General features: G+C 37.7%; 1 protein-coding gene across 2 annotated transcripts; it reads left to right on the top strand.

Moving 5' to 3' along the window:
- On the top strand, positions 1-27,353 carry EDNRA (endothelin receptor type A). Of its 2 annotated transcripts, XM_010149608.1 has the most exons (7): positions 1-484; positions 12,608-12,735; positions 18,269-18,467; positions 22,318-22,470; positions 24,616-24,749; positions 25,151-25,259; positions 27,213-27,353. In XM_010149608.1, exons 1-7 carry the CDS (start codon positions 83-85, stop codon positions 27,351-27,353), a joined length of 1,266 nt encoding a protein of 421 aa, XP_010147910.1. In that variant the 5' UTR covers positions 1-82. The 2 variants fall into 2 exon arrangements, with proteins under 2 accessions (XP_010147910.1, XP_010147911.1); XM_010149609.1 differs by lacking the exons at positions 12,608-12,735; positions 18,269-18,467 and having other exon boundaries at positions 83-484.
- The last annotated feature ends 197 nt before the right edge of the window (positions 27,354-27,550 follow it).

Raw genomic sequence — 27,550 nt, 5'->3', positions numbered from 1 at the left:
TGCAGGTGAAGAAGTGAGAAGTATTTCACTGAAATACTGAAAAAACTCTGTCTCACTGAATTTGCTCTTCTGGGACTTGAGGATGGAAGCCTTGTGTTGGAGAGTTTCCTTGCTGCTGCTCGTTCCAGGATTTGCCCTCAGTGACAGCTCTGACAGATATGCTGCCAATCAGAGTGACTTGGGAAACTACCTTTCCACTTTCTCAGCGATCGAATCCAGCATACTCCTCACCACCAGACAGCCCCTGGTGTCCAACCAAACTGTCAAATGCTCCCAGCAGACTAAGATTGCTGAAACTTTTAAATACATTAACACGGTGGTATCCTGTGCTATTTTCATCGTTGGAATGGTTGGGAATGCAACTCTGCTGAGGATCATTTACCAGAACAAGTGTATGAGGAACGGCCCGAACGCACTGATAGCCAGTCTGGCACTAGGAGACCTTATCTATATTGTCATTGATATTCCTATCATGGTGTACAAGGTAGGATGCAACAACAATACATTCGGATTGCAGTTTCCTTACAAGTACGCTGTCTGTTCTCTATGGTTACTTCTTTGTCTAAGTAGTGCTCATTTGTCAATGAACAGTCCACTTAAGAAAACACACCTCCTTTTTGCTCTACAACCAAAGCCTTGCTCTCAGGTCTCACCTCCATAAAGAAATGTGTATTTTCTTTTAAAGATGATGGAGATTTTAGCCTTTGACCACAGTGTGGCCTTGGACATTTCACAGGATCTCTTCATTTATTGTAGCTACTATAGCTAGCAAAAGAATTTATGAGGGAAGACTTTTTATAACCTGTTCTCCTCCTTGATGGACATATAGCACTGGAATAGCTGTTATTTTCGGAATATCCTATCTTTACTTTATGTTTTTACAGAAAATGCTCTCTATAATCTGCAGGCTTCATGTTATGACTCTGCAGAGAAATTATGTCAGTTGAGTGTTAGGTTTTTAATTTAACACTCATTAATAGCAAATTCTTAAAATTATTCCAGAGATAGTAAAATCAATTACATCACAGAACATTTTCTAAATAGTAAATTTCATCTGGATTTGTCAAAATATAAAAAAGATCCTCAGCAATTCCTTAATCTGGTATAAAGTTATCCTGTCCCAGTTTCTTTATTTTCCGTTTTAATTAAACTAAGCCATAAAGCAGTGCTCTTTCTGATGCATCTTTTCTGATGTGTTAACTTAAGTAACCTGCATGATTCCAGGACAGGCTTGAATGAACAGAAGACAGTCCTTTTTTAATACATCTCAATGATATTAATTTAGCTTAGAAAATCATCACAGCATTTTGTAAGCTTCTATCTGTACCTTTGTGGATTGTATACAGGGGCATAGCTGACAGAATATTATGATGTTTCTTTATTTTCTCAGTAAAAATTTAAGGCATTTCTGTTAGTAAACAGAACACTAAGTAATATTCCTCGCAATTTTGGCCCTTAAAGATTCTAGAGGCTTAGCTTTTATTTACACATCTTTTAAACATTTTAATGCATAACTTTATAATAACTAGTGTCCTGTGGTTTCAAATAGGATTTTAAAATTAAAGAAACAGGGAATGGAAAAGATGAATTTTGTATCTATATAACTATTGATCTGAATTATAACACAGGTACTGATAGGACAAGATCCTAAAAATTTGAACTCATTAATGATTTAAAATATATATCTGTGCATACACTGCATATGTACAGAGGCATATCATCTACAGTAAAATGCAGTACCTGCTTCTGATCTTCCAGTAGCACAAATTACAGATAAGTTTTTTAATTTTATCTGGTTTTACTATAATATGAATTTGAAACTAGAATAAAGACTCTTAATAATAATGCACGTGATTTAATGGAAATTCTAGTTTCCATTTTTCAGTCTTCTGCCTGGAAAATTAAATAATCAATTTGTTGATATGACAGCTGATCTCTGTAGAGTATTTTGGCTTAATAATAAGTTGATAAGATCAGCCACTGACTGATTTGAGATCTACCTGTCTTCCATAGCTATGTGGATGCCTAATAAGACATGGGATTGGGGTTCTGCATGTTTTCATTATACTTAGCCACTGAACTCGTAGCCTAGACTGCATCTCCCATGATGCATTACAGTTTCCTCCCAGGTATATTATCCCAATGATTATATGGATAATTTCTAAGGCAGTGTTCTTTCTTCTCAAGGTATCTCTGATAAGAAATTTTGAGGGAAAATGGCATGTGTGTTTTTCAGAGCTGAGTTTGGGAAAGAACAGGTATTTTTATTACACCATTTTTTCTAAGCTTTCAAGAGTTCTGCTACTTCTTCACAAAGAGTAATGAAAATCTGGAATTAATTTTGCCTTTCAGAATTGCTTGTTGATGATCCTCCAAAAATTCTTTAGAGGTTTAATCCGAAGTAACAAATGATATTTTTTACACTCCTATTATTACTTTGCAACAATTTTTTTCTATTAATTTTCTGACACTTCTTTGGCATTCTACAGGTTCACTTGCCTTTTTATATCTTATACGATGAGCTGAACTAAGGTCCTGAATATCTCTGTAGAAACGAAATTACCTTAGCCCATATGAAAATTTATTTCTGTACTGCAGAGAAGTATTTGATAAAGGCTGTGAATGAAACTGCAGCCCCTTGAAATCACTGTGTCTCAACATCCATGTGTAAGAAGTCAGAACTAAACCTGCATAATCTAAAAGCATAATTATAGCTTTTATTAATTTTTTGAGTGCTTCAAACTCCAAATTAAATGGCTTTAAAATTACGACATAATAAGGTTAGCTGCATGTATTCAGAGGGCTGGAGCACCCCTCCTATGATGAAAGGCTGAGAGAATTGGGGTTGTACAGCCTGGAGAAGAGAAGGCTCTGGGGAGACCTTATAGCAGCCTTCCAGTACCTGAAGGGGGCCTACAAGGAAGCTGTGAGGGGACTTTTTTCAAGGGCCAGTAGTGACAGGACAAGGGGGAACAGGTTTAAATTGAAAGCAGGCAGATTTAGATTGGACATCAGGAAGAAATTCTTCCTGGTGAGGGTGGCAAAGCACTAGAGCAGGTTGCCCAGAGAGGCTGTGGATGCCCCATCCCTGGAAGTGTTTAAGGCCAGGCTGGATGAGGCTTTGAGCAACCTGGTCTGGTGGAAGGTGTCCCTGCCCATGGCAGAGGGGTTGGAACTAGATGATCTTTAAGGTCCCTTCCAACCCAAACGATTCTATGATTCTGTTCTGATGCAGGGAAGCATTTATAGCATTTTTAAAGGAGCTCTAGCAGCTAATAAATTTTCTTATTATAGTCCATTATTCATATAAACCATTCAGCAATGTGTCTGCTTACATTAGGAGTTGATTTTAAAGTTTCTTAAATGGCATTCTTGTTTGTAATCACTAGGGATCCTAAAATCTGTGGCATCATTTAGCTCCTCCTGTTGAGTGACAGTATGAAGGGTAGCCACTGGAAATATCACAGTTTGAAGGTAGAAGTGACAGTCTTCTAAGGAAAAGAAATAAAGTGGTTTTTTGGTTGTTGTTTTAAAGTTTAAATTTTGAAGTATTTTATGCACTTAGTTCTGAAATGTATTTTAAAGATTCTTTAGAGTCAGCCTCATGTTGAACTATGCATTAGTATCTTATATAAACAAATGATGCTGGACGCTTAATACCTTATAGGTCAGATCTTCATTTTTAGAACAAAACAGCTCCAAAATCAGAATTGTGTGTAAAGAAGCATTCATTTGTATATCAAAATAACCAAAAGTACAGTATTAAGATGGGTGCATCGCATACGACAAAATGTGTAATGCTATGTAGTTACAATGTATTATCAGAAATAGGTATCCTCACTTGCCTGAAACATAAGGCAGCCTTAACTATTTTGAAACTACTTTCAAAAGAGAAGTAGATAATATTACTGATATTCAAATCCATTTTACAAATCCTCAGAAAGAAGCAGATACATGATTATAGTAACTGAAAATGTGAAGTCCCAGGAGAATTGAGGCCAGTATTTTGTTATGCCTTTACACACTTAACAAAGACGTGATGCTGGGAAAAAAACGTGTAATTTATGTCAGCTAAAGATGTGGTCACAGGTGTTTGACATTTTTATGCTTTCTTCACAATACAGTAGGCTCAAAATTCCCCCTGACTTTTTCCAATTAATATAATTATATAGTGGATTCCCCTTAGCAATTTGTTAAATGAATTGAGATGTGAGTAATACTCACTAGCCTCCTTTGAAGATATTCCGGATATATTAAACCCCCATTACAATTAATTACCACTAGTATATCCACTTGTAGTATCAAATCGATATTAGAAAGTGTAACAAATTGAGTTTTACAGGAAGGGTGCCAGTTACAAATCCAGCCTTAATAGACCAAACTAAGACAATTTAATTTTCCGTCACATGTTTATAGCACCTGGACCCAAATAGTTTCCTCTTTACCCAAAACATATCCATCCCAGACATTCAAGATGTCAAAGCCTAAAGCCTCCAAATCAGTAAGAATAACTTCTCTGCAGTGAAAACACTGGGAAATACAACTCCTATGTTTTATGCTGCTGCAGAAGTAGGGTTAAGGCACTGAAGAGGAAACAGTTTCATGTCTCCTTTTCCACTATCAGATGGCATAGCGCATAGCTGAAAGCTGCTGCATCACCTGTATTACTCATCGCCGCCATGTGTATTTGTAGCAAATAAGCAAAGTTTGGATGCATTGCATGAAAACTTCTTTAGAGGACTGCTTTCCAGAAAGAAACTGGACAGTTTTCTGAGGCTATGCATAGTCAGCCGCAGAATATCCATAGCACCACTATTGCCTTGGCTGCGCTAAAGCTCTGGAAACTCCTTATAGCTGCTGGCTAAAGTTTACCAGAGCAACAGCAAGAACAACAGGTACTCTGCACAGAAAAAGTTGTCAATAGCTCTTTCCTGAGCTCATAGAGCTAGAAACACTCTAGGCCAAGGCTCTTACCTTTGGAATGGCAAAACTGAGTTCTAACTATGTTACTGGGAAGTCCTGAGTTGTCTCTGCCTCCTATTTTATGCAATTTAGGAAGTGATTTTATATTCTAGATTCAAGATCCACTCTGCCTTTAATGGCTGTACTTTGTGGGGGGTGTGACACATTTTCCCTTCAGTATGCAGGCAGCTCCTCCCTCATCTTCAATTTCACATCTCCTGCCTGCCTTGCCGTTATGTGGATTTGTAATATCGCACAGTGCCTAGAGATTCCAGGTTCAACAGACTATTTTAGTATGTTTGCTCTCTTTGTATTTCAATCAGCTGAACTCTACAGATAACAGGGAATTGTTTAGATTGTGTATATCCAGGGTTTGCCACTTCTGCAGTAATTTCTTAGCAACCCTGCCACTCTCTTTAGCAACACACAAAAGACAACACAGCTGGAAGAATAACAAAAGCAGTATTTTGCCCAGGCATTGAAAAAATTCTTTTCAACAAATCAGCATGCACATAAGCACACCTTGCAGCTCATTTCCCTGAAGAAGAGCAGCACAGCTTGAGAAAAAGTCTACCTAAAAGGATGGGAAGTTAGCTAACATCATGGAACAACAAAAAAGAAACTAATCCTACTTTGTAAACAGCAAAAATACCACAGGGGAGATGTCTAGAGTTGTTCAGAATGCTTTACTGCTACATACATTTTTGTAATAAATAGAAACATTTTAACAAGAATGTAAAATTTAGGATTTATTTTTTTACTACTTGAGACAGAATGTTCTGCTTCAAAACCAGGGCATTTCTTTTCTAACCTTTTAGGATGTCTTGAAGTATAATCTATTTTCTCTTGTGTAAAGATTGTATATGCCCTTCCATATCTGCCTAAGCAGAAGACGACCGTAGACATTCATGAAATGGCATGAGACCCTACCTCCGCCTTTAATCTGCTGGGCAAAGATGAGCAAAATAGCAGAAAAAGCTGTGGTAGGGCAATTCAGAGGAAAGAATGTCTTTGATGGTTCTCATGCATCCCCACATAACCTTTCTTCCTTACAGAAAAAACCACAGTCAGTCTTTTATCCACCCAAAGTGGAAAAAAGATGGCTCTTGGTTGTAGCAAAATTAGGACTGTATTTCCTGCAAAGAACGGTTGAAGAGATGCAGTTGCCTTCTCTACCATGGCACTATCATGAATCTAAATATAAGGAAAAGATCAACATGTCAACATGATATACTCAATATTGGTCTTATGCCCTGCATTATAAAGTTTAGCTTTGTTCTTTGTTTTTCTCTACTTTTCCTCTACTCTACCTGAAGTTGAGGCTTTTCACTCCAGCAGTGGGAAGGGAAGGAATACTTAGGGACTGGCTTTGTTCTCTCTCTTTCTCCCTTACAACTCTCCCTCTTTCCAGCCAAGTGGTTGAGCACAGCTAAGTCACATATGTGGAATAAGCAACAGTCTGTGGGTCCTAAGCAAGAAATGGATGAGGATTGTCCTGCAGTGTAATTCTCTCTGGGATATATGGGTTGTAGGAAGAAGAGAAAGGCTTGAGAACATGGAGTGAATTCTTATTCTGTGAAGTTTAATGGGGACAGAAGCGTCCTGGTTGAGTCACTGAATCAAAATACCACAATCAAAACACCGTCAATCCACCCTTCTTCCTAACTAACCAGTCTTGCAGCTCAGAGACAAGAGGCACACTTCAGCCAGAATCATCATCTTTTGTCACTTAATGGAGTCAGCTCCGTGGCACAGAGCTTGGACACTTCTGTGTTCTGTCAGATGTCACCTGGATTCCAACCAAAGCACCAGGTACTATATTTGGCCCAAGCATTGGAACAGACAAGGGCATACATAATTTGAAAGAGCTTTACCAAGACAGCTCAGTGTGTCCTAGAGGAAACTAGCCTTAAAAAAAAAAAAAAAAAAAAAAAACAAAAAAAAACAAAAACTAAAAAAAAAAAAAAAAAAAAAAAAAACCAAAAACAAACAACAAAAAACCACAAACAAACAAGTGTGCTAATCTGACAAAACCAGAGGACTTTTTCTTGTCTTTCATTCTGGACTATGTTGCAAGGAGAGGCAGTCACCCCACTTTTATAAGTTTTGGTCACTTATACAACTAGACATCATCTATGCAAACAGAAATCTGCTGGTTTGGTCCCCTTCTCCATTCCTGCAGAAGTGCAACAGAAGGCGTGGAATAAAGAAGGTATTTCTATTTGTTCTGCTGAAAACAGCAGAAACTCTGACTGCCAGGGTTGTGCCAGAGGTGTTCCAACAGTATCACTGAACACTTCAACACCATGAAACTCAGAAGAGTATCCTGCATGGGGGCAGCATGAGGGACAAGCACTATCTGTATGAAACACAGTTCAGTTTCTAGGAAACAGAGCTTGTGTGTCAGCACAACAATGGTCCCAAGTGGATATAGGAAGAGGAAAGCTCTAGAGCACTAGGATGAGATCAGAGCAGGAAAGGGCAGCTATGAAGCCTTTGCTTTCATCCTCAATGCCATGTGGCAGAGAGAGAGAGAAACTCCTGAAAATCCTGTTGAACTGAGGCAGTTTTATAGAGCAGCTCCAAGCCGGTTCATATCCAGTACCTAGCCCAATCCATCTATTTTGGGCTGAGCTCCAGGGTCATCATCTGCCTGTAAACACACAGTATCAGCCCAGTATTAGATAAACACTGTGGATGCACATGAGCATGCACTGGTGAACACTCATGTGGTTGGACTGTAACATTCTTTTAGACTACAGATAAATTGCTTGGGATGCACGGTGGGACTTTATCTGTGTTTTGTACCTCAGCTAGCATATTAATGGGGGTTGGAAAATAGCAACAGCAGTAGAATAAAATGAAGTGAGTGACATTTAAAAATCACTGCAAAGGAATGTTCTCAGTGCTGCTGTCTTGTTTGTTTCGAGCTGCAACATCAGGGCAGACAGGCCACTTAAAGCTGCAGAGAAGGGCGAATGCTCAAGGAAGCTGTGGCAGTCTGGTCACTTTCCTGCGGTTTTTTAACACCAACAGTAGAACCTTGAAATCTTGGTTTCTGATTTCAGTGTAAAAATATGCTGTTGACTACACACTTTTCTTGCTCATTAATTGCATCACAGTTGAACTGTGCAAAATCCTTCTAAGTTGTGAACTGCACAAGGGGAAAAGTACATTTCCTTTGCCACATGTCTTATTTTGAAACCTCAGAGATTTTGTGAGGGGGTTTGCAAAAGCACAATCCATTTGACCAACTCATGGAGAACTGGGATACAACTTGGGATAAGCAGCCTGATTCCTCCTATCCTTGTGCCTTGAAAGAAAATGTAACCTGTTAAATTTTATATTCACTTTGTTTGGATATTAAAAGATGCAAAAGTACTGAACAGTAGAGCCAGTGGTCCCAGTTCTTATATTGTACCTAAGTAAATCAGAACTAATTCAATTAAATTCCTGGGCCTGTTTTTTAATACAAAATAAATGTGTTATTTCCCTCTGAAGTTTCTATACCCTGCTAAGGCAGAACAGAGAGCGATGGACTTGTTTTAATGTGAAATTAGTAAAACCAAAGACAGGATCAGATTTGCCGACTAAAAATATCTACAGAATTAAAAAACTGGCACCTGATCCAAGGGGAAGTAATGAATGCATAGCTGATGCGGAATGATAATGGAGTATACCCACGGAAATGATTGCAAAGTTAATCTTAAAAATCAAATAACTTAATTCTGATCCCAGTGATTTTGATTAAAATCAACTTGAAAAGAATGTCTAATGATTTGGTACTGATGTTACTTCAATTAGTGGAGAAGTGTAAGAAACAAAAGGAATAAAACACTTTTAATCTTAAAAAAGGAGAGCTTCCTGGGGTGTGGGGAAGATGTGTACATGCTGGAACCACGATAAAGCTTCCTTGTAAGGAGTAATGAGTTAGTGAACCTTTTTCAAGTACAACATTTTTCTTTTTGAAGCTAATATTTGCCTTGTAGTAACAGAGTTTCACAGTCACTACAAAGTGCTTGTTCATTTCTATTGCTGGGTATATGCTACAGCCACAGTCAGTGCACATAAATGAATAGGTGGCTCTCCTCCACTTGCCTTTTAAAGTGTGATCTATAACGATAAATCAGTCTGGGGCTTTGGTTGGCACAGGAGACTGACAAAAGTCTGCTAGGGCCTCTTTTCCCTGGCACTGCCATTTGTAATTTAGCTCTCACCCTGTGGTGCCCAAAACCTATTCTGAAATTACCCACACCCAGACAAGACTCTAGAGCTAAAATTCCACGTGACTACAACTGGTTGGAGAATTACCATGGGTTCAGATCTTCTTCTTTTTCCAACATTTTTTCTGCAGCCCGAACACAAACCAAAGCCTAAAGAGTTCTAGGCAAAAGGCAAAAAATATGCCCTGAAAACATTTGTTATAATATTGTGAAACTATCTAAAAAATTATTCTGCTGGATCTTTCAGTGTATTTCATCTGCCTATAAATACGGATAAAATGAGAGGAACTAATCAACAGCTTGCAATAATAATCTCATTACCTTTGTTACTGAAGGTACCGACAACAGTTAAATCACGAATCCTAGTAATCCATTCCCTAGCCTTCTGGCACAAGAGGGATTTGCTTTCTCAAATATGATTGTACTAAACTGGTATACCATTGCAAAGGTGCTCATATTTTCTCTGCTGTGGTCTTGATGGTAGGAAGGCAAGAGTTCTCAATATGCCAGAAAACAGACAGCAACATATACTAACAGAATAAGAGCAAATGGAACCATATTGATATGATATTCTAACACTCTCAAGAAATAGGGAGTAGACAAACTTGGATTGATCCTACAGCTTATGTTAAAAAATCTCACTTTAATATTCAGCTGAGGAGAATAAAATAATACAGTAAAACATATAATGGGAAACAGATAGCACCTTTCCTATTTAACAAGGGGTCATACACATTTGCTTCATAGTATTAATACCCAGTTGGCTGAAAGCTATGAATTGGTAAAATCCATCTTGAAATACATGTAATCAAATGACAATATGAATATTGTCCTAGAGAGGTGCTCGTATTTTCCCTGCTATGGTCTTGATGGTAACTAAGATACTCAGCTCTCCTTGAAAAAGGTAATAGTTCTCAAGATGCCAGAAAACATACAGTAAAATATAGTAACACAACCAGCACAAGTGGAACCAGATTTATATGATATTCTACATAGACAGCACATAGCACATAACTACTTCCAGTATTTTTGAGGTATTATTTGGGATAGAAAAAAAAAAGCACAGGTAATTTAGCACTGTGATGAATGGCCAAAAAAAAGAGGGGATGTGAAAAAGACAGATCAGGACTGACTGTAAAGAGAAGATGAATTCCTACAAATCTGGCATTGGGTCATAAACATCCTGTGCTCTACAGCAAAGGGCTCTGAAAAACTCATGCTGTAGAAAAACAGAAAGGTAACTCCTACCTTAACTGACAGACATGAATTTTAACTCTCCATAGTTAACATTTGTACTGCTAAAAGTAGTGATTATTACTATTACTAATTTAACAGTAATTTAAATTGAAATAATGTTTCCTTTGAATACTATAGTCGTGAGCTACAACAAAAATTTGTTTTTCTAGTTCTGCAGACAGAATCCACCCACTCTTACTAGATGAGTGTGTTCCAGAGCTTCAGCTTCTCCTGAAAAAATTTCTAATCCTTGTGGTTGCAAAGATAACTCTCAACACATGAGTGGACTGTAAGCAAAGAAGTCTGCCCAAGTATGAAGATGGCCTGGCAGGTCTGCAAGAAAGTAAACTCTGAAAACAGCAATTCAAATTTCTGCTGATTTAATTATATTCCAAACAATAAAATTTTTGTTCACTTTTAACTGTAAAAATGTTAATATATATTATTCATAGGTTGTGTTTCTCGTTGAAAGAACAAAACACATTTTTGCATGCAGACTGCAACGGCATCAGTCCTTGCACATTTGTGCAGATGAAAGTATGGCTCCTTGTTCTCCCTTTTACATCTTGTGCTCTTGCCCAGGGCTCTTGCTGGGCTGTGGCACATCACACATATAGTATTTATTGGAAATGCTTCTTGTGCCACCAGTTTACCTCCATCTCATGCACTTGAAGATAAAGCTGTTTTGAAGTTTAAACCTGTTGTAGTTCCATAAACCAGTCCCAGGTCATGATTCCACTACCTTCAAAATCTCAGCAAAATTAGGTTTTAGAAGCTTTCAGAAGCTTGGGTTTGGCTTATAATTGTAAGTGAAGTGTATAATTTGCTGTCTTCCTCTGAAGCAAATAAAAACATCTCCAAATTTAGATAGTACCGTGAAAATATTCTGTATTCTAGCCTTAGTTGAGTGAGGCTTAATATAAATCCACTGACTGCATCTTGGTAATAATTAGTTAATTATCCAGTAAGACATTTGTTATTATTGCTTTCCAAAACTGTGTCCCTGTTTATATAGGTGATACAACATCCAGCAGGATGTTGACAAAGTTAGTATCTGGCCCAAGCACTTCATATTTTCATTCCAAAGAACTCATCTTACCTCTTATTCAGTATCCTACCCCTGATAAAGGCTCAGTAGGAAAGACTTAGGGAAGAAGATTTAAGAAGTGGTAGTGCAATAGTGACTCTTCCTGTTCTGGAGAGAAGGTTTAGTGACTTTGTTTTTCAAAAGAACTATTCATGGTGACTGTAAGATCCCTTTCTTGCATGGAATCAGCTAAGTTACAGCTCAGTACTTCGTACAGATTTACTGATTTTTCACTTATTGCATTAACTTACATTGAACGCAATCTGCCATTTTACTGCCAGGCACCCAGTAAAGGGAGATCTTCTGTGACTCTGCAGTCAGTTGTGGGTTTGACTGTCCTGAATAATTTTGTACCCTGTATTTTGTGTGTATGCTTGTTCAAAGCTTTAATAATTACAGCTAGAATGATTACTGTTTACATGCTAATTATTCACAACTGTTCACATGAATCAATGTATTCCTATTTGTTACGTAAATGCCTCCTTGGAAATACTAATCTAAACCCCAGCACTCATTCATATCTTTCCAAATGGATGCTTTTCTTTGCCTTGTAGTACAGCCCACATGTAAGTATGATGGTAGTCCTTAATATGGAACATAGTGTGGAACAAATTATCTGTATACAATATTTTCTCCACACACTTAAGAATCTGGCAGTGAATATTGTCATGACTTACGCAGTGGTATATTTTACAATGACAAGAATCTCCTTGCGTGCAGCATGAGAGTTGGCTCTGAGGTATAGCATTATGAACTGTGAGTTATGCTTTGACTGCTTGGTTCTGGGACATGGTAATTGCAACCATTTATGACAAGGTTGAGTTAGATTTTCATTATTCAGAACTGGTGGCTGAAGTACAATAATAAAATATCTTTTAACAATGCAAGTTACTATACAACAGTACAAGGTCAACACCTAAGTTTAAACTTTCACTCTCTGTGCTTCTATAGTAGCAGTTCCCTCACAGATTCACTCAGTACTAAGGAGGTATGGAGAATTCAAGGCTACAATGGCTGTGTCTAAAGAAATAATTACAATTGTTACATACTTGATAAGTTGCTGCTTAAATATTCTGATTATTTTATATCTTCTCTTCAGCTTCTTGCTCAGAAGTGGCCTTTTGGAGATTCTGAATTTGGCCAGTTTCTTTGCAAATTCCTCCCCTTTATACAGAAGGCGTCGGTGGGAATCACAGTTCTTAATCTCTGTGCTCTTAGTGTGGACAGGTACAGTATGTTTTATTCCTTTGACACTGCTCTTGCCCTTGTAGTTTTTCTAAAACTGGGACCACTTGGTATAGTGTTCTTAGCAGGCAGATTACAGTATAAATGTAACTTACATTCTTGTTTTTGATATCCTGGATATAATAAAGCACAACATCTGTGGCTCAAAATATAATATGAAACCATTGGACTGATTAACTTTACATTTTTTTAAGGGTGTTTATCTAATAAAGCATTATTTCAATTTCCTTTACAGGCAAAAATGTATTGGGATTTGACTCAGTATTCACACTTTGGTCTTTCATATAATCACATGTTTGTTTTGTATTTGAACAGGGTCATAATCTTAGTTTTAAAAATAATTTTTCAACTCACTGCCTATGGACCATAATTACAGTGTGTTATTTTTATAATTTTTATAAGTAATTGAGTTTTATTGAAAAACACATTGGAAACTTGCTTTCATAGTTTGACACAGATTGTTTGAAAATTAATGCCTCTGCTAAAGGTGTTCAGGAAGATATATAAACTTTTGACAGAGCAACAGCTAAGATGCTTTTGAACATTATTCTTTTATGCTTTTTTTCTTCACACATATAAGGCAATAGCAGATAAAGACCACTTCTGTAAAAGCTATTTATATTGGTCTCGAGTTTACTTGATCATGTTCTAGTCCAAGGTATCAGTAATTCTGATACAGAAAATATTGATAAATAAAATACATTATGTGCATTAGTACAGTGATGCAAAGGCAAAAGAAACTTTAAAATTAATCTTGGTTTAGTTTTATATTAAGGAGTTGATGTACAAGGTTTGCAACAGATGAGTAACTTAGTAGTATCTGTACCTGAAATACAGTTCTTTATTGCATTAGTAATTCATTAGATGAAGCCAGAAACAAATATATGTAACACAGGCAAGTGTTCAATTTCCATTTTTGAGTCTGAGAACTACAAAAAGAATTCTATTTCTAAAATAATATCTGCCCAACATAAAATGCAATCCCACTGACTGCTCTAAGGAATAAATCATAGATCAAGCACACATGAAACAGAGTTTGTTAGATAAATTCTGACCTATGCAGTTTCACTAGATTTAGTCCCACTGTTCCACACATTTTCATGAGTAGCTTAGTTGAAGTTACCTCTTTATATATGCATATATATTTTTTTACAAGCACTGATTTCCAAATCCTCACAACAACTAAATGCTGTTTCCATTTGAGTATAAAGTCTTGTATGGGATCAGACTCAGACTATTTAATTTCCTCCCCCCAGTTTACACGCTTTGCCAAGGACATATTCTTTACCATCTGGTGCTACTCTAGTAAATGGTTGCAGAGAACATGTGTTAAAAAACAGATGTATACAGCCATCTGATACTGGCTAACATGAAGTGAACCTAGGTTAAATCACCACGAAATCAGTATGTCAGAGCACCTTCAGCAAGTTAGGTTGGGTGCTGGAAGTGACACAGTCACATTAATACAAAATTCCACATCAGCTAATGTCTGCTTTTTTGTGTGGAAAATAAGTAAATATGGAATTGTGTGCTGTCACAGCTGGACTGTTTCTGGTCTTCAGGCAAGGTTTTCTTTTTCTTAAAAAAGCTCCTGAAAACTATCTCATTTAGTTATTTTGGTTGTCTCTATATGTAATCGCATTCTACAAGGTAGAAACAGATAGAGTCAATTGGTGTAATGAATTTGGAGCTCCATAGCTTTAAGAATTGTTCACTCGTCATCCCTCTTGCAGACTACAGCCTTTATTTAGAACAAGATTACTCTGTTTTTCCTACAAGGACTGTTCCCTGTACTAACTACAAGCTATTGTGAAACTCCACTCATTACTACTGCCCCTCACACAGTGACTTGCACGGACAGCGTATTCAGGTTTAACTGGGCGTGCCCAAGGGGAACAATGTCCGCTCACATGTGGAGCGGGTTTTAAGAGGCTGACAGAAAACACCAAACCAGCCATTCACCCTTCCGAGCAAGCTCACATTTGTTTCAGATGCCTCTCAGGCATTTTTAAACTCTAGGTCATGATGGTGACGATAGTCTGACTCTCTAAACAGTGCCTGACTGTGACTAAGAGGAAGGATATTTCCCTTCCTGAGCTTATACTCTTGCGTATGTCTTGGGCATAATAATTTTGATGAAGAAATGTTTTTAAGAGTGAAGGTTTGGATCTCATTTAATATGTATACATCCTTTTCTTGCCTCCTCTGCATACCAAATGGCATAGAACAGTAATCTCAGGGTAGGTACTTAATTAATCTGGCCCAACTTCCAGTAAGTGTATTAAGTCAGGACTTTACCACTAAAACAAAGTCCTAACAGCTTTATTGTATTAAAAGCTCTGCAATCAACACACTGCTGGCTATCTTTCAAATGAAAAGCAGCTGTGATCTCTCACAGTGAAGAGGAATAGATTGATAGCAGCAACAGCAGTGTCATTTAGGAACAGTTCTGACACTCATCTTGACAGTGACTGCTTCTTACATCCTTGATCAAGTCTCTTACCTTTTCTGTATTGTTTTTCCCTCTTATAAAGGGCTGATGATACTTGCAGAATAGAAATATGTTACACTAGTGGGTCATTTGAGCAACTAATTTCTAATGCAGTCAAAAGGAAAAGGGAAACAAAAGGACACAGTCTGTAAGACAGCAGGCATATGGGACTGTCTACTGACAATCTATAGCCCTTGACTTAATTTCATATATTCCTTGATTTCATTCCATAAGGCTCACAATACATTTTCTTTTTTAATTCTGATTAGATACCACTACAGTAAATTTCATGCAAATTATTCCAGAAACTAATCTGGGCCACAGGAAAACCCACAACCATGCTGTATTAATGAGATCAATACTGGAAGGCTCACTAGAGTTCTAGGATTATTCTTTACCAAAGAATGATGGAATCACAGAGAGGGTGTAGAAAAAGATGAGAAATGATTCAGTGGCTTTACAGATCTCAATTTGTTGCTTATCAAATACGATACTTCAGAAGCAACTTAAATATAATATCCAAGTATTGAAATACAGATGATGTATCAGATATCCATGGGGTCTTTAGCTTAGCTAAGAAAGATATAATAAGAACCTATGGAACAAAGTTTCAGCCAGACAAATTCCAAATGAAAATAATGCACACATTTTTAACAATGAGGGTGATTATCTACAAAAAGAAACTACCAGGGAGAGGTGAAGGTGTCCTGCCCTTTGTGTTCTCAGATCAAGACAGTATGTCCTTCTGACAGAAATGCTTTAAGCAAATTATAACTATATAGGAGTGCAAAATATTTAATTGTATGTATGTATACTTCCTCATGTCCTTAAATACTACGCGTCTCTAAATATAAGTAGCAGGAGAGACTGCAGGGTCCATGAAAAGCAAGTTGGAATAAATAGCTAAAAATGGGAGAAGAGGGAGAAGAAAACAGAGGAGAGAGAGCAACTGAAGGGCACAATATACTAAAGTTGACAGCACATACATGAGCAGTAGAAAATGAAAAGGGGAGAGAGAAAAGGAGCCACAACATTAAAAGAAAAGGAAATGACCTGGAAAAGAACTGAATATTTTAGACAAGGTTGGAGACAAAAGGGAAACAAACAGAAAAAAGTAAAAAACACACACATACACACACATTTTAGACTGAAGAATTAAATGTAATGAATGATGTATGTATTTTATGTCAGTTTCCTGGCAGACATCCTATATTTTCTAAGTCTGAGTAAAATAAACCCTGCAGTATTTTCCCACTCCTAATTATGGGAGGTTTGTGGCTAGAGGAAGATCCTATGTATTATATAACTCACAGAACACCCACTTGAAAAATTATACTACCACTACTTTTCAAATCACTCTTACAGCACTGAGTAAAGAGACCAAGTAATTGCAGGTTAATATGCATTCAGGAAATTCTGATCTAATTACTGAGCTTCTTATGCTTTAGCTGAAATAATTCATAAAACTTCAGCCAATATTCCTTATCTGATAGTTATTTGAATTGTGAACTGAAAAAAGAATTGCTAATAAATTACATAAAGGACACAAATCCTTACTCCTGTGCATGCTGATCTCGTGCAAAACAGATGCAACTCAAACAGAACATGTACAAAAATGCAAGAAAGGAGAGAATTGGATTCACATTTACAACCCGTTTGTTGTCACCTAGTTACACAGGTGACACAACAAAAACTTTACATTTCTTACTTGAAAAATATGTACAGTTTACAGGCCCCTGTTTGCTAAGAACCTCATTCAGTCAAGGATGAGATAGTATCATGTACCTTGTGCAGCTGATGGGACCAATGTTTAAATTGCCAGTCACTAGAAAGTAAACTTCAAATTGATTGTTAAATTTCCAAAGTTCACAATTATTTGAGTATTTGTGTGAAAAGTTATGTCTCTATGAATATTCCATTTAGTCATTAAAGCCAAAGTTTTATTTATGGACCGGTTTGGACTCTGTACTGTATGCCTATCAGTCTTCTCCAAATAATTTTGAACCTTCTGGCCAGAGTTGACAGAGAGATTGAGTTCTCAAAGCCAATAAATTTCTACAGGTTCTTTGAAAACTGTCAGACAAGTAGAGGAGAAAGACTCTCTCAGCTCCCCAACTGGGGGAAAGGCTGCAGACTGGTGACAAGAATCCTCCAGCACTGGAGGGACAGAAAATGTTGAGAGAAAGAGGCAAAGGGAGAAATGCACAGACTGTATTTGAAACTTCTCACCTTTTACCAAGATCACAGTTGTAAGACACATACACAGAGGAAAACAGGTTTCAATAATTCCACTTTTTACAGAGAAACTTGCTACCTAAGGGATAAAATAGTGGGAAAATATGTTGGTTTTGCCACATACAGACTTCTTAGCTATGCACTTCAGTTTCCACCAGAAAGGTGGTGCAGAGGCTAAGAGAGCTGTCAGACTGCCCTAACTGACACCCTGGTTGTCATCTAAGGCAAACGCAGAATATGCTGCATAAAGCCAGTATTTTTAACATTGAATAATGTAAATAGAACAAATGCATTTTCATTTCATGAAGAGTATTTTCACAGTATTTCACTGCACAGAAGCTGACAACTTCACTTTAGATAGCACTGCTGTTACAGCTGAGGTAGCTGAAGGAAATAGCTGGTTTGTATCAATTAGAATGGCTTCTGTGCCCGGAAGCTTTTTGCCTTCTGTTGTGTCGGTTGGTCTAGTGAAAGGTAAGGTTTGTCCTCACAAACCTTGCCTACTGTTATTAGAAATCCTTCATGTACTCCACATAGCAGAATTCCACACAATCCTGTGCCTAATCAGAACAGTTGCAGCCAGCTCTCTGCTATCCACCCCTTGATGTGCTCTGTTTCGCCTAGGTGGATTGACAGCTGGCAGAGCCCCTGAAACACACAGAAAAAAAGCCAAGCAATACAAGTCTAAGATTTCAGCTTTAGGATTTTACATAATATAAAAAATTGAACCAAGACCTTTGAATTTAAGGAAGAAACTGAAGGTTGGAAAATAATGCCTGTCTCTTTCAGGTATAGAGCAGTTGCCTCCTGGAGCCGTGTTCAGGGAATTGGAATCCCTATGATCACTGCTATTGAAATTTTCTCCATTTGGCTTTTGTCCTTCGTACTGGCTATTCCAGAAGCAATTGGTTTTGCTGTGGTACCTTTCAGATACAAGGATGAAGGTTATGTTACCTGCATGCTCAATCCTACAAATAATTTTATGTTGGTAAGTAACACCCTTTCATCTCTTTTTGAAACCCACAGTATAAAGGTTAGGCAGTTAAGATGTTACTGGATTATAATTGCTTTATCCACCCATAAAAGTGCAAAATGTATTCTAATGTATATTGCTGCAAAGAGGATCCTTCATTTACAGTGACCTGCCTCTCCTTTCAGCCAGAGATAGTACATGGGACCTTACACCATTTTCATTTCTTCACTACTGAGGATTCTTAATACACAAATTTACAATTCGGGCCTGCAAAAGTACAATCAAGAGGTGTATCAGGGTAGCCAGAGCCTTGGAAGGTATTGTGCTTCTAGGTATAACACCTTGGAGCTTGTAACTGTCAAAACCCATGTTTTACCATGATTAGTCATCATATTGCATGCAGTAGCCAGCTCTTTTGGCAGGTAAAGAAAAGGGTGGGGCCATGCTCTAACATATTTTTTCCTGTTCTATGTGCACTTAAAAAGTCAAAGAGAGAATAATCCCTTCATTTACAAGAAATCATGACTACAAATCTGACAGAGTCACATCTCCAACCTAGGTAGCTTGAGCACTGTTAGCTGTCATCTAGATACAGCAACTCTAGAGCAAGAGAAGTGCCTGAGACACGCCAGGCTGCTTTGGCACATTTCAGAGCCCTCATCCCCTGTGCTACTGCAGCTTAACAGTTGCCAATACGCACATTACCTTGTACAAAGCAGGTCAGGTGAGTAGTTATTACTGAATTAATGCATCTTTACTGCATAGGAAGATCGTGATTTTCCGCCCAGGCTTACACTGAGAAAAGGGGAAAGCAGTATCTTAATTTTTAGTTTGTGAACCCAAAGAAGGGCCAGCCACCATTCACCCAGTAAATAAATTCTATTTTATCTCAGAGAAGGTAGATAGTGCAAGGTCTTATGTCCTGAGGGAAACTCCATATGTTTTTCCAGACTAGAATTTTTTATGATAGAGTGCAAGTTTTTTATTTTTTGAATGTCTGGCACTTCCCCTTTTATTGGATCAGAACATGGCTTGCCTGAGAATTGGGAAGGATAGGGCAAAATGGAGCTGGGAAATTTAGAATATAAAAAGTGTGAATGATGAGTGTTTTTCAGAGGAACTGAAAAAACCCCAACTTTGGTATGGTTATGCAGACTGCAGGGATGGCAGAAAGAGCAAGAGACAATTGCAAGAGAAGACAGAAGTAATTCCCTAATGAAAATAATTAATGCAGGTGAAGATAAGAGTGGAATTATCAGGACTATGTCTTTGTTTCTAAGCTCTACAGATTATATGACTGTAGATACTGTACTTATAAGAACATGGTTTATGAAATGCACACTGCAGCAAATTTCCCTTTTGTAATGGCTCTTTCATTCCACAAATGTGCCTGGACAATCTTCACTTCCTCTCTCCCTAAGGAAAGTTTTCTCTTAGCCCTTCTCAAAAACACCTACTATTCAGGTCTTCCATAGGCATGCTAACTTTAATGATTACTGTTCTGTTCTTAATGTGGTAAGTACAATAGCTTGTTTGATTAGCAGGAATTAGTATCTTTTACTTGCTCAAAATAATTCAAAGGCTCCAAATCTCCCCACACCAGCTTGATTTTCATGGAAACAAAGCAGCATTTATATCCAAGCTGAGAGTAAATGTTGGACATGTCAGTCAAAATTGAGTGTTGTGTTTCAATGCTCTGCAAGCAAGTACAAACACGAGGTTAAAATGGAAATGCCAAACTATAGTATTTACCACCACAAACACCACAATAAACAATTACTAAACTTTGGGAAGGATTTGTGATTAACTTTTGTTTTTAATAGGAGCTTATTCATGTTTAAAGCTATCCTTGAAAGACTTAAAAGATTCATGCTACACCATGATTCCCAAGAGGCTGAGTGCACTAGGAAACTTGTTTAAAATGCACATTTCCTGTAGAAAACCAGTTCCATGTGTGCTGTCAAGACAAACAAAAGAATGTCTACTTCTCTAAAATCTACCCAATTTTGTGCTTTGATGTAAGCTTTGTGAAACTCAGATTCCACAATTAATCATTTACAGACATTTTCGTGTAGGTTTTATAACTACTCAAAGCCAGGTTCTCATACAGAACTGAGGCGGTGGTCAGGGTTGTGGCACAGAACTCTGTGTGCGTGTTTTCTTGACTGACAGCTAATGCTCACAAAGGCTGGCAGACTGATATGGCAGAAAGTTTTCCCTGTACACATTGCATGGATTCACACAGTACTCATTTTGTTATGCTGGCCCAACCAATATGATTCTAGTCTGACTTGGAGGAATTTGCCATGGAGAAGATAATTGTCTCCATGTATTTGTAATCCTTTTCTCTTCATTAGGAATGGAAATTAGATTTCCCCTCAGTACAAACTCTTCAAATATGAGGCAACTTGTTTTTGGTTTTCTGCTGGCAGAAGCTCTGTTCCCAGTGGGAGAAATTCTGCCCCCGAGGGGAGCGAAAGTATGCAGCAAGACTGTAGCCCCTCCTCACGCAGGGATGAGGCTAATGAGGAGGAGGAAACAAGCTAATCAACACAATTCAAGATGTCCTGTGAGGTGGGGTTGTGTCCTAGATACCAGCGCATACTCTAAATTAGCAGGTTCTGTAAGCTGCTAACTGTGTTGGGGCAGATGGAGAAAAATCAAAAGCATTTCCTTTTTCTTATTAAATCAACTTTCTAGTGTAACTAAAGCAGATTTTAAAATGACTATTATTAAATACTAGGCTATTAATTGCATCCATGTTTTTCAACTTCCAAATCTTAGCACTACTTGGTTTTAAATGTAAACAAGATGTCAGTAGTTTTACTTTTTCAAACAGGATGATATGAGGATTCATATAATCCTCAGTTATTGCATTTTGACATTTGGTGTGGGAACTGTGGTGTTAAAAGAGCACATCCACTAGGAATAAACAAGCTCCGGGAAAGATTATGAGAAAGAAGATTCCCTCTTACACACATCCGTCTCGGTGACTAATAACATAGAGACAGGAAGTATTTATAATGTATTTCAGTGCACACTTTTGGCTGAGCATAAAAGTTAAAATCCAACTTTCTAAACTCTGAAAATATAATTATCTACAGTAAAGAGTAATTTTAAATGTTTTGTCAAATGTAGTATTTTCCATAATACATAAATATATTAACTTAAACCACATCTTAAATCACATCTAACACTGAAAATTGTACAGCAAAGTACTGCTACTCGTATCAAGTCCTGCAGTGTCCTGTCACAAAAGGCAAATGGTATAAATGGCAGGCAAAGGGTTAAAAGTAACTGTACCACCAGAAGCAACCCATCCTAAGCTTTGCATATATCAGACAAAGACTTTGGAAGTGGCGACTATCTGCCCAGTACATAAGCAAACCAGCTACCAGTCTATTCACTGATAACAAAAGGTGATTAAACTTTCAAGATGTTTTGAATTTTCCTTTTTTGGAATCAGGACAGAAGCTGTAGAGGTAAATGGCATTTCCTGAGTCAGGCTTTTAGAAAGATTTCTTATCTCAAACTGACTTTGTCTACATTTTGGCATGTCTTTTTTATGCTTTTTTATGAAAACTGGAATCCAGTTTCATGAATGTTCAGAAAAAACAAACAAAAAAAAAAATTAATTCCAACACAAGACAGATTGCACGGGCAGGCTATCCATAAAGGAAAACAAATGTTTACACTGCCACAATTCTCCTTTTGATGTTGGTCCAAAACAGATCAACATTAAGAAAGTTGTGCTGTTTACCAATAGACACACACCAGCGTACTGTCGTGCTTTACAAGACCTTTCTGTGGTACTTTCCATTGAATTATAAAAGAATATCTTCTTTTGTCTTTACCTTATCTACAGTTTTACAAAGATGCGAAGGACTGGTGGCTGTTTGGTTTCTATTTCTGCATGCCACTGGCATGTACTGCCATCTTTTATACGCTAATGACATGTGAAATGTTAAACAGAAGAAACAGCAACTTGAGAATTGCTCTCAGTGAACACCTTAAGCAGGTAAATATTAGGAACATCAATGTTTGAAAATACTGTTGTTCTCTCTTTGGATTTGCTTAGAAAGGTTTCAAAGTGTCCTTGAATACGGTAAATTACAGAATGAGAAAGTGAAGAAGTAGGTTATTTATGATGTTAAGGTATTCGTTTAAATCCAGAACACAAGACTAAATGATAGGATAAAGAAGTATTGAAGACAGCATGCCCAGGAAACTAGCCAGTTTCTTTCTTTTCTTTAGCATGTATGACAGTTGTGCTCTCCTGCTCTTTAACCTCAAATCACTACTGGCTAAATGCTTTGAAATTTAACTACAAAGATTGCCAAAAGAAAAGTTTCTTTTTATTCATAATGATATGACTCCATGGGTCCTCCCTACTTTTGGCACACTTTGATATGCAACTTTAGTTGCATATTAAAAGCAATTATAGGATAACCTGGTTTAGAATAGAATGGATTTTTTTTTCAGGGTGATTGCACTGCTGCAGTACTAATACTGTAGCTGCTTTGAAAAGAGCAACAGGAGAATAGAACAAACAAGTGATCGTAAAGTCACTCACAGAACCGTCAGATCTCACTTTGCTGTTTTTGCAGCACTGTCTGATGTTTAATTCCTAACTGAAATTTTAAAAACCGTCTGTAGCTTTTCCCTTGTGTTCATGTCAGCCCCTTAAATTCCACTCTTGCTTTCAAATTCCACATTCACAGATGTGAATCCCTACAGAAGTCCCCTCTGAATCAGAATGAGTTCCCTCAGAGCTTCCTCCTCTGCTGGTTCATTCCAGACCAGGGCAGACTGGAAAATCCTTCAGTTGTGCAGATTTTCCACTTTTTCCCCTGATCCGGCCCCAGGGCCTGCAACAGTCTGTCCTAGGGCCACACACAAGCTACTCCACCCGTTAGAACTAGAACGGTATGTACAGGGTGGGGGAATCCATCCTGCAGCTTTCCCATCCTGATGTGGCAGTGCCCAGCAAGCCACTCTGACTGGTTGCTGGAGGATGACTTTATGCCACAATTTATGAATGCTTGTCATTTTAACTCTCACCTTTTACGCTCCTCTCCTCCTTCCTTCCCTACAGCCTTGTCCACATCAATGTCTAGTTATGATCCTTTTCGTATTTTGATAAAAACTGCTATTGTGAGAAACAGGAAACAATAATGGTCATATTCAAAGCCTAACAAGACTTACTATAATTACACATTTAACGTTGAGATTTTTAATGGCAGTCCTGCAATGCTTTTTGTTAAATTACAGTGGCAGTTTCAGAACTGGTATTCTTATCCCTTCATATGCTTCTCTTTATCAAACCCATGCCTACCAAACACCACTGGTATGCATTGTCAAAAATCCACTAAAGCATCTGTAAATCTCAAGAGCCGTATAAAATACCCATTAAATTGAAATTATTTCCTGACTAAGTATTAGGAGATTAAGCTGTGACACAGACGTTTCTAAAATTTTGTTTGTAGAGGACCTAGTTACTTAAGAACATCAAGATCACATAGCAAGGATCATATAGCAAAATTAATACACTGTGCAGTATCCCTTTATGTAACATGATGCATATAAAATAAAATAGTATGTCAGAGAGGATTTGACATCCTGACTAGGTACGTGGTTGAATGGAACTTTTATTGCCAATTGATTTAGGTGCCTTGGGTTTACAGATTGCCCCACACCAAGGATTAGGTACAAGTGGTTTATCAAGCAGATGTATTCCCAGTTTTCCTCATACATGAAGAAGTTTTCTTACAGATTATGCCTCTTTCTGAAGAAAGAGGCTTATCTGAGGGATTGCCAGAAAACAAATGCAGTGTAGAGGAATAAGAAGGGCTGGGAAAGGTTCAGGAAAGCCCAGCAGTGTATTTTCCTTGGCTAACATCTACAATGTCCTGGCATTGACCTATGTGCTCCAGCTGCTTCCATCTCAGTAATAAGCAAGCTCTGCTGAAGATGGCCAGAATCAAGACTGTGACAAGCCCCATAAAAAGAGCTCAGGGACATCAGGTAGTCTGGAAGCTGCCCTTCGGGAATCCTTGTATGCTTTATCTAGATTACTTACTTTGCTGCCAACATTTCGACACTACCATCACCTACCAATAGGAATTAGGCACTCAGTCATAGTTCTCTTTACTTCTTTTTCTAGCGTCGAGAAGTTGCAAAGACAGTTTTCTGTTTAGTAGTGATTTTTGCTCTTTGCTGGTTCCCTCTCCATTTGAGCCGAATTTTGAAGAAAATGGTATATAATGAAAGAGACCCCGGCAGATGTGAACTCCTCAGGTATTTCATTTTCTATGCCAATCAGTTGTTTATATGGAAAAAATATAATGCTGCATACTTGGAGTTTATGAGAAATGTCATTGGGCCTGTAACTGTGGTGTTAAAAGAGCAAACACTATTTTATGACATTTCAGCTGCATCCATTTTTACGGGTTTTAGTTTCAATGGGGTAGCATAATTTCAATAAATGTTGTCTGTCACCCTTGCAATCACTTTCCTCTGGCTCTTGTGAACTTCTGTAAATTGGGTTTTTATAGACCTGCATGGTAGAAGGTAGGTTGAGGGAGACAGGTAAGAGAGAATTAGTATCTGTGACAGAAGAGATTGTAACCACAAAGAGCATGGGTGCTTCTACAGTACATGAACAGACTAAATGTTCTGCTTTCTCTTTTGTTGCCTAGTTTCTTGCTGCCGTTGGATTATATCAGCATCAACCTGGCAACCATGAACTCTTGTATAAACCCAATAGCTCTGTATTTTGTGAGCAAGAAGTTTAAAAACTGTTTCCAGGTAAGATCTTGATGATGAGATTTGATGCCCAGTTAATGCACTGTATTAACCACTTAGTTACGATCTATTTTTAGCAGTTGGGAGAAGAGGCATACAAAAGAATGAAAGATTATGAACTATCTAGTTTACTAGCTAGCAGTTCACAGCACAAAGAAAACTGTTTCAGTTTCCAAACTGAAAGGGGAACTATCACTTTATCCAAAATGCTAAACTAGTAAATAAGTCTGACATAGTCAAACATATATGTAAACATGTCAACATGTCAACTGAGGTAGACATACTCTTGTAAGTATTACTTATTTGCATGTGACATGTACATGAAATAGAATTTGGTTGATTACACATTTCCCACTCTAGATGAAGGCAAAGAACACACACACAGGACAGACACAAAGCTGCCTGCAGTTAAACAATCCCATTAACAACTAAAATCTTCAGGCTGGAATACCCAAGCAGGCACCTGAGTTGACTGTGGCAGTTAAATATGCATTATGGCTTTTACCTGCATTTTTCCAATTCCTACACATGAAAACATATTTTAAGGCCAAAATAATTTTTTGTGACACTGTCGCTGCAAGTCCCTATTCACCTAATAAAGGCAATACAGGAAGAAAGAAAATGAGAGCATATATAGTGGTAAAGAAATTAAGGAAATGGAAAAGGAAGACTGCAATAGCTTTATCTGCAAAGAAAAACAGAAGACAACAGGACTATACCACTAAATGAATTGTGAATAGGCAACTCAAGGCACTGAAAAAATGTAATTAATTATTAGAATAGGGAATACCTGGTTTTTTGTAGCCTGCTCAGACTTACAAAATATTTTAAGGGAATATTTTCACATGATAATAAGAAGTCAGCTTTGCTTTTTATGGTCCCCTACTCCATTTAGGATAATATGCCTCAACTTGTCCTCAGCCGAAAGGGAGAAGTAACAGTGGGTACTACTACCAGGCTGCTCCTCACATTGTTAGTTCATTCTTCCCATTTGTCCTTCCAAATAAAATTATCATCCAACAACTCTAATTAAAAAAAAATTCAGCTGTTATTTAATCCTTCCCTGCTTCTCATTATAGCTTATCCCTTTCCCTTCTAGTATCAAGGTCATTAATTCAGGCCATCTTTGCATTTTGTATTTAAGTTTCTCACCCTACCTCTGTTGCTATTTTACATACCCACCCATAGGTAGATAGTACAGATATCTTAAGCCTGGCGTTACTTCTCTGCAGCACTCCTCATTGAGTTCACAGAAGTCATGGACCTACTGCTGTTATTGCCACTGGTCCTCTGAGGCCCTAACTCCTTCCCCTAAAGTAGAGATTTTATCTATGTAAATTTACTGGGTTTTGAAGGGAGGGGAGGATAGCTGAAGAATCCTTTCCGCTCCTTTCAGAAGAGACAACTGAACATACCAGCCTGTGAAAAACCTGGGAGTATTATCCTGAATGATCTTCTATTGTTAACTGTGATACACCTCAATATATTCCCTGTCCCTTTTCCTAAATAATTTTGTCTGCTTCTAAGATGTGAGAAGAGACTTAAATCACAGGCTGGGAAATCTTATTCTTCTCTCGTACATGCGAAACAACAAGCTGATCCCGAAGTTTGAAGTGCAGTGACAAAGAGGGGGAAAAAAACAACCCAGCTCTTACAATGTGCATTGAGTTCTGTCAGTTCTCAGTCTATTTGCCTTAGTCAAACAAATTTCCCTTTGGATACTGTGAAAGATTTTCTTAAATAAGAGGGACAGGCCAGGCCTAATTTGTTGTGCTTGGTTTTTTTAATCACAATAACTGTTTGCCTCCTAGGATAAAAAATTTGCCTGAGTGCAGCTATCACTCCCTTCAGCTAGAATTGTCTGTTCATTTCTGAATGAAAAATATGTCTGGCAACATGCATAGAGTTGATAGATTTTTGTTAACGTTTTTTTGTTTTGGTTTTGGTTTTTTGCAGTCGTGTCTTTGCTGTTGCTGCTCCCAATCTAAGAGTCTAGTGACTTCAGTGCCCATGAATGGAACAAGCATTCAGTGGAAAAATCAAGAACTAAACAATCACAATACAGATCGAAGCAGCCATAAAGACAGCATAAACTGAAAATTGAGGACTCTGATACCACTTCAGAATCAAACAGGAAAAAGTCACAACAAAGCTATTTCAACAGGAAGCCCAGTGACCGTTCCATCATCAGTTTAGTCATGTGCACCCTCGTACCTAATTCTAGAGGTGACTGAGTAGATTGATGGACTATGACTACGATGTTCTGTGAACTGAGACCCACTGGATGGTAATTC

The sequence above is a fragment of the Eurypyga helias genome, unplaced genomic scaffold (assembly GCF_000690775.1).
Source record: "Eurypyga helias isolate BGI_N326 unplaced genomic scaffold, ASM69077v1 scaffold204, whole genome shotgun sequence".
In the NCBI taxonomy this organism is placed as follows: Eukaryota; Metazoa; Chordata; class Aves; order Eurypygiformes; family Eurypygidae; genus Eurypyga; species Eurypyga helias.
The sequence above is the reverse complement of the archived record's forward strand: the minus strand, read 5'-3'. Positions and strand labels throughout refer to the sequence as shown.

Coding starts and splice junctions, on each gene's coding strand:
- EDNRA (XM_010149608.1), top strand. CDS start 83: ATGGAAGCCTTGTGTTGGAGAGTTTCCTTGCTGCTGCTCGTTCCAGGA. Junction 12,736..18,268: donor TGTGCTCTTAGTGTGGACAG/GTACAGTATGTT, acceptor TGTCTCTTTCAG/GTATAGAGCAGTTGCCTCCT. Junction 25,260..27,212: donor AGTTTAAAAACTGTTTCCAG/GTAAGATCTTGA, acceptor GGTTTTTTGCAG/TCGTGTCTTTGCTGTTGCTG.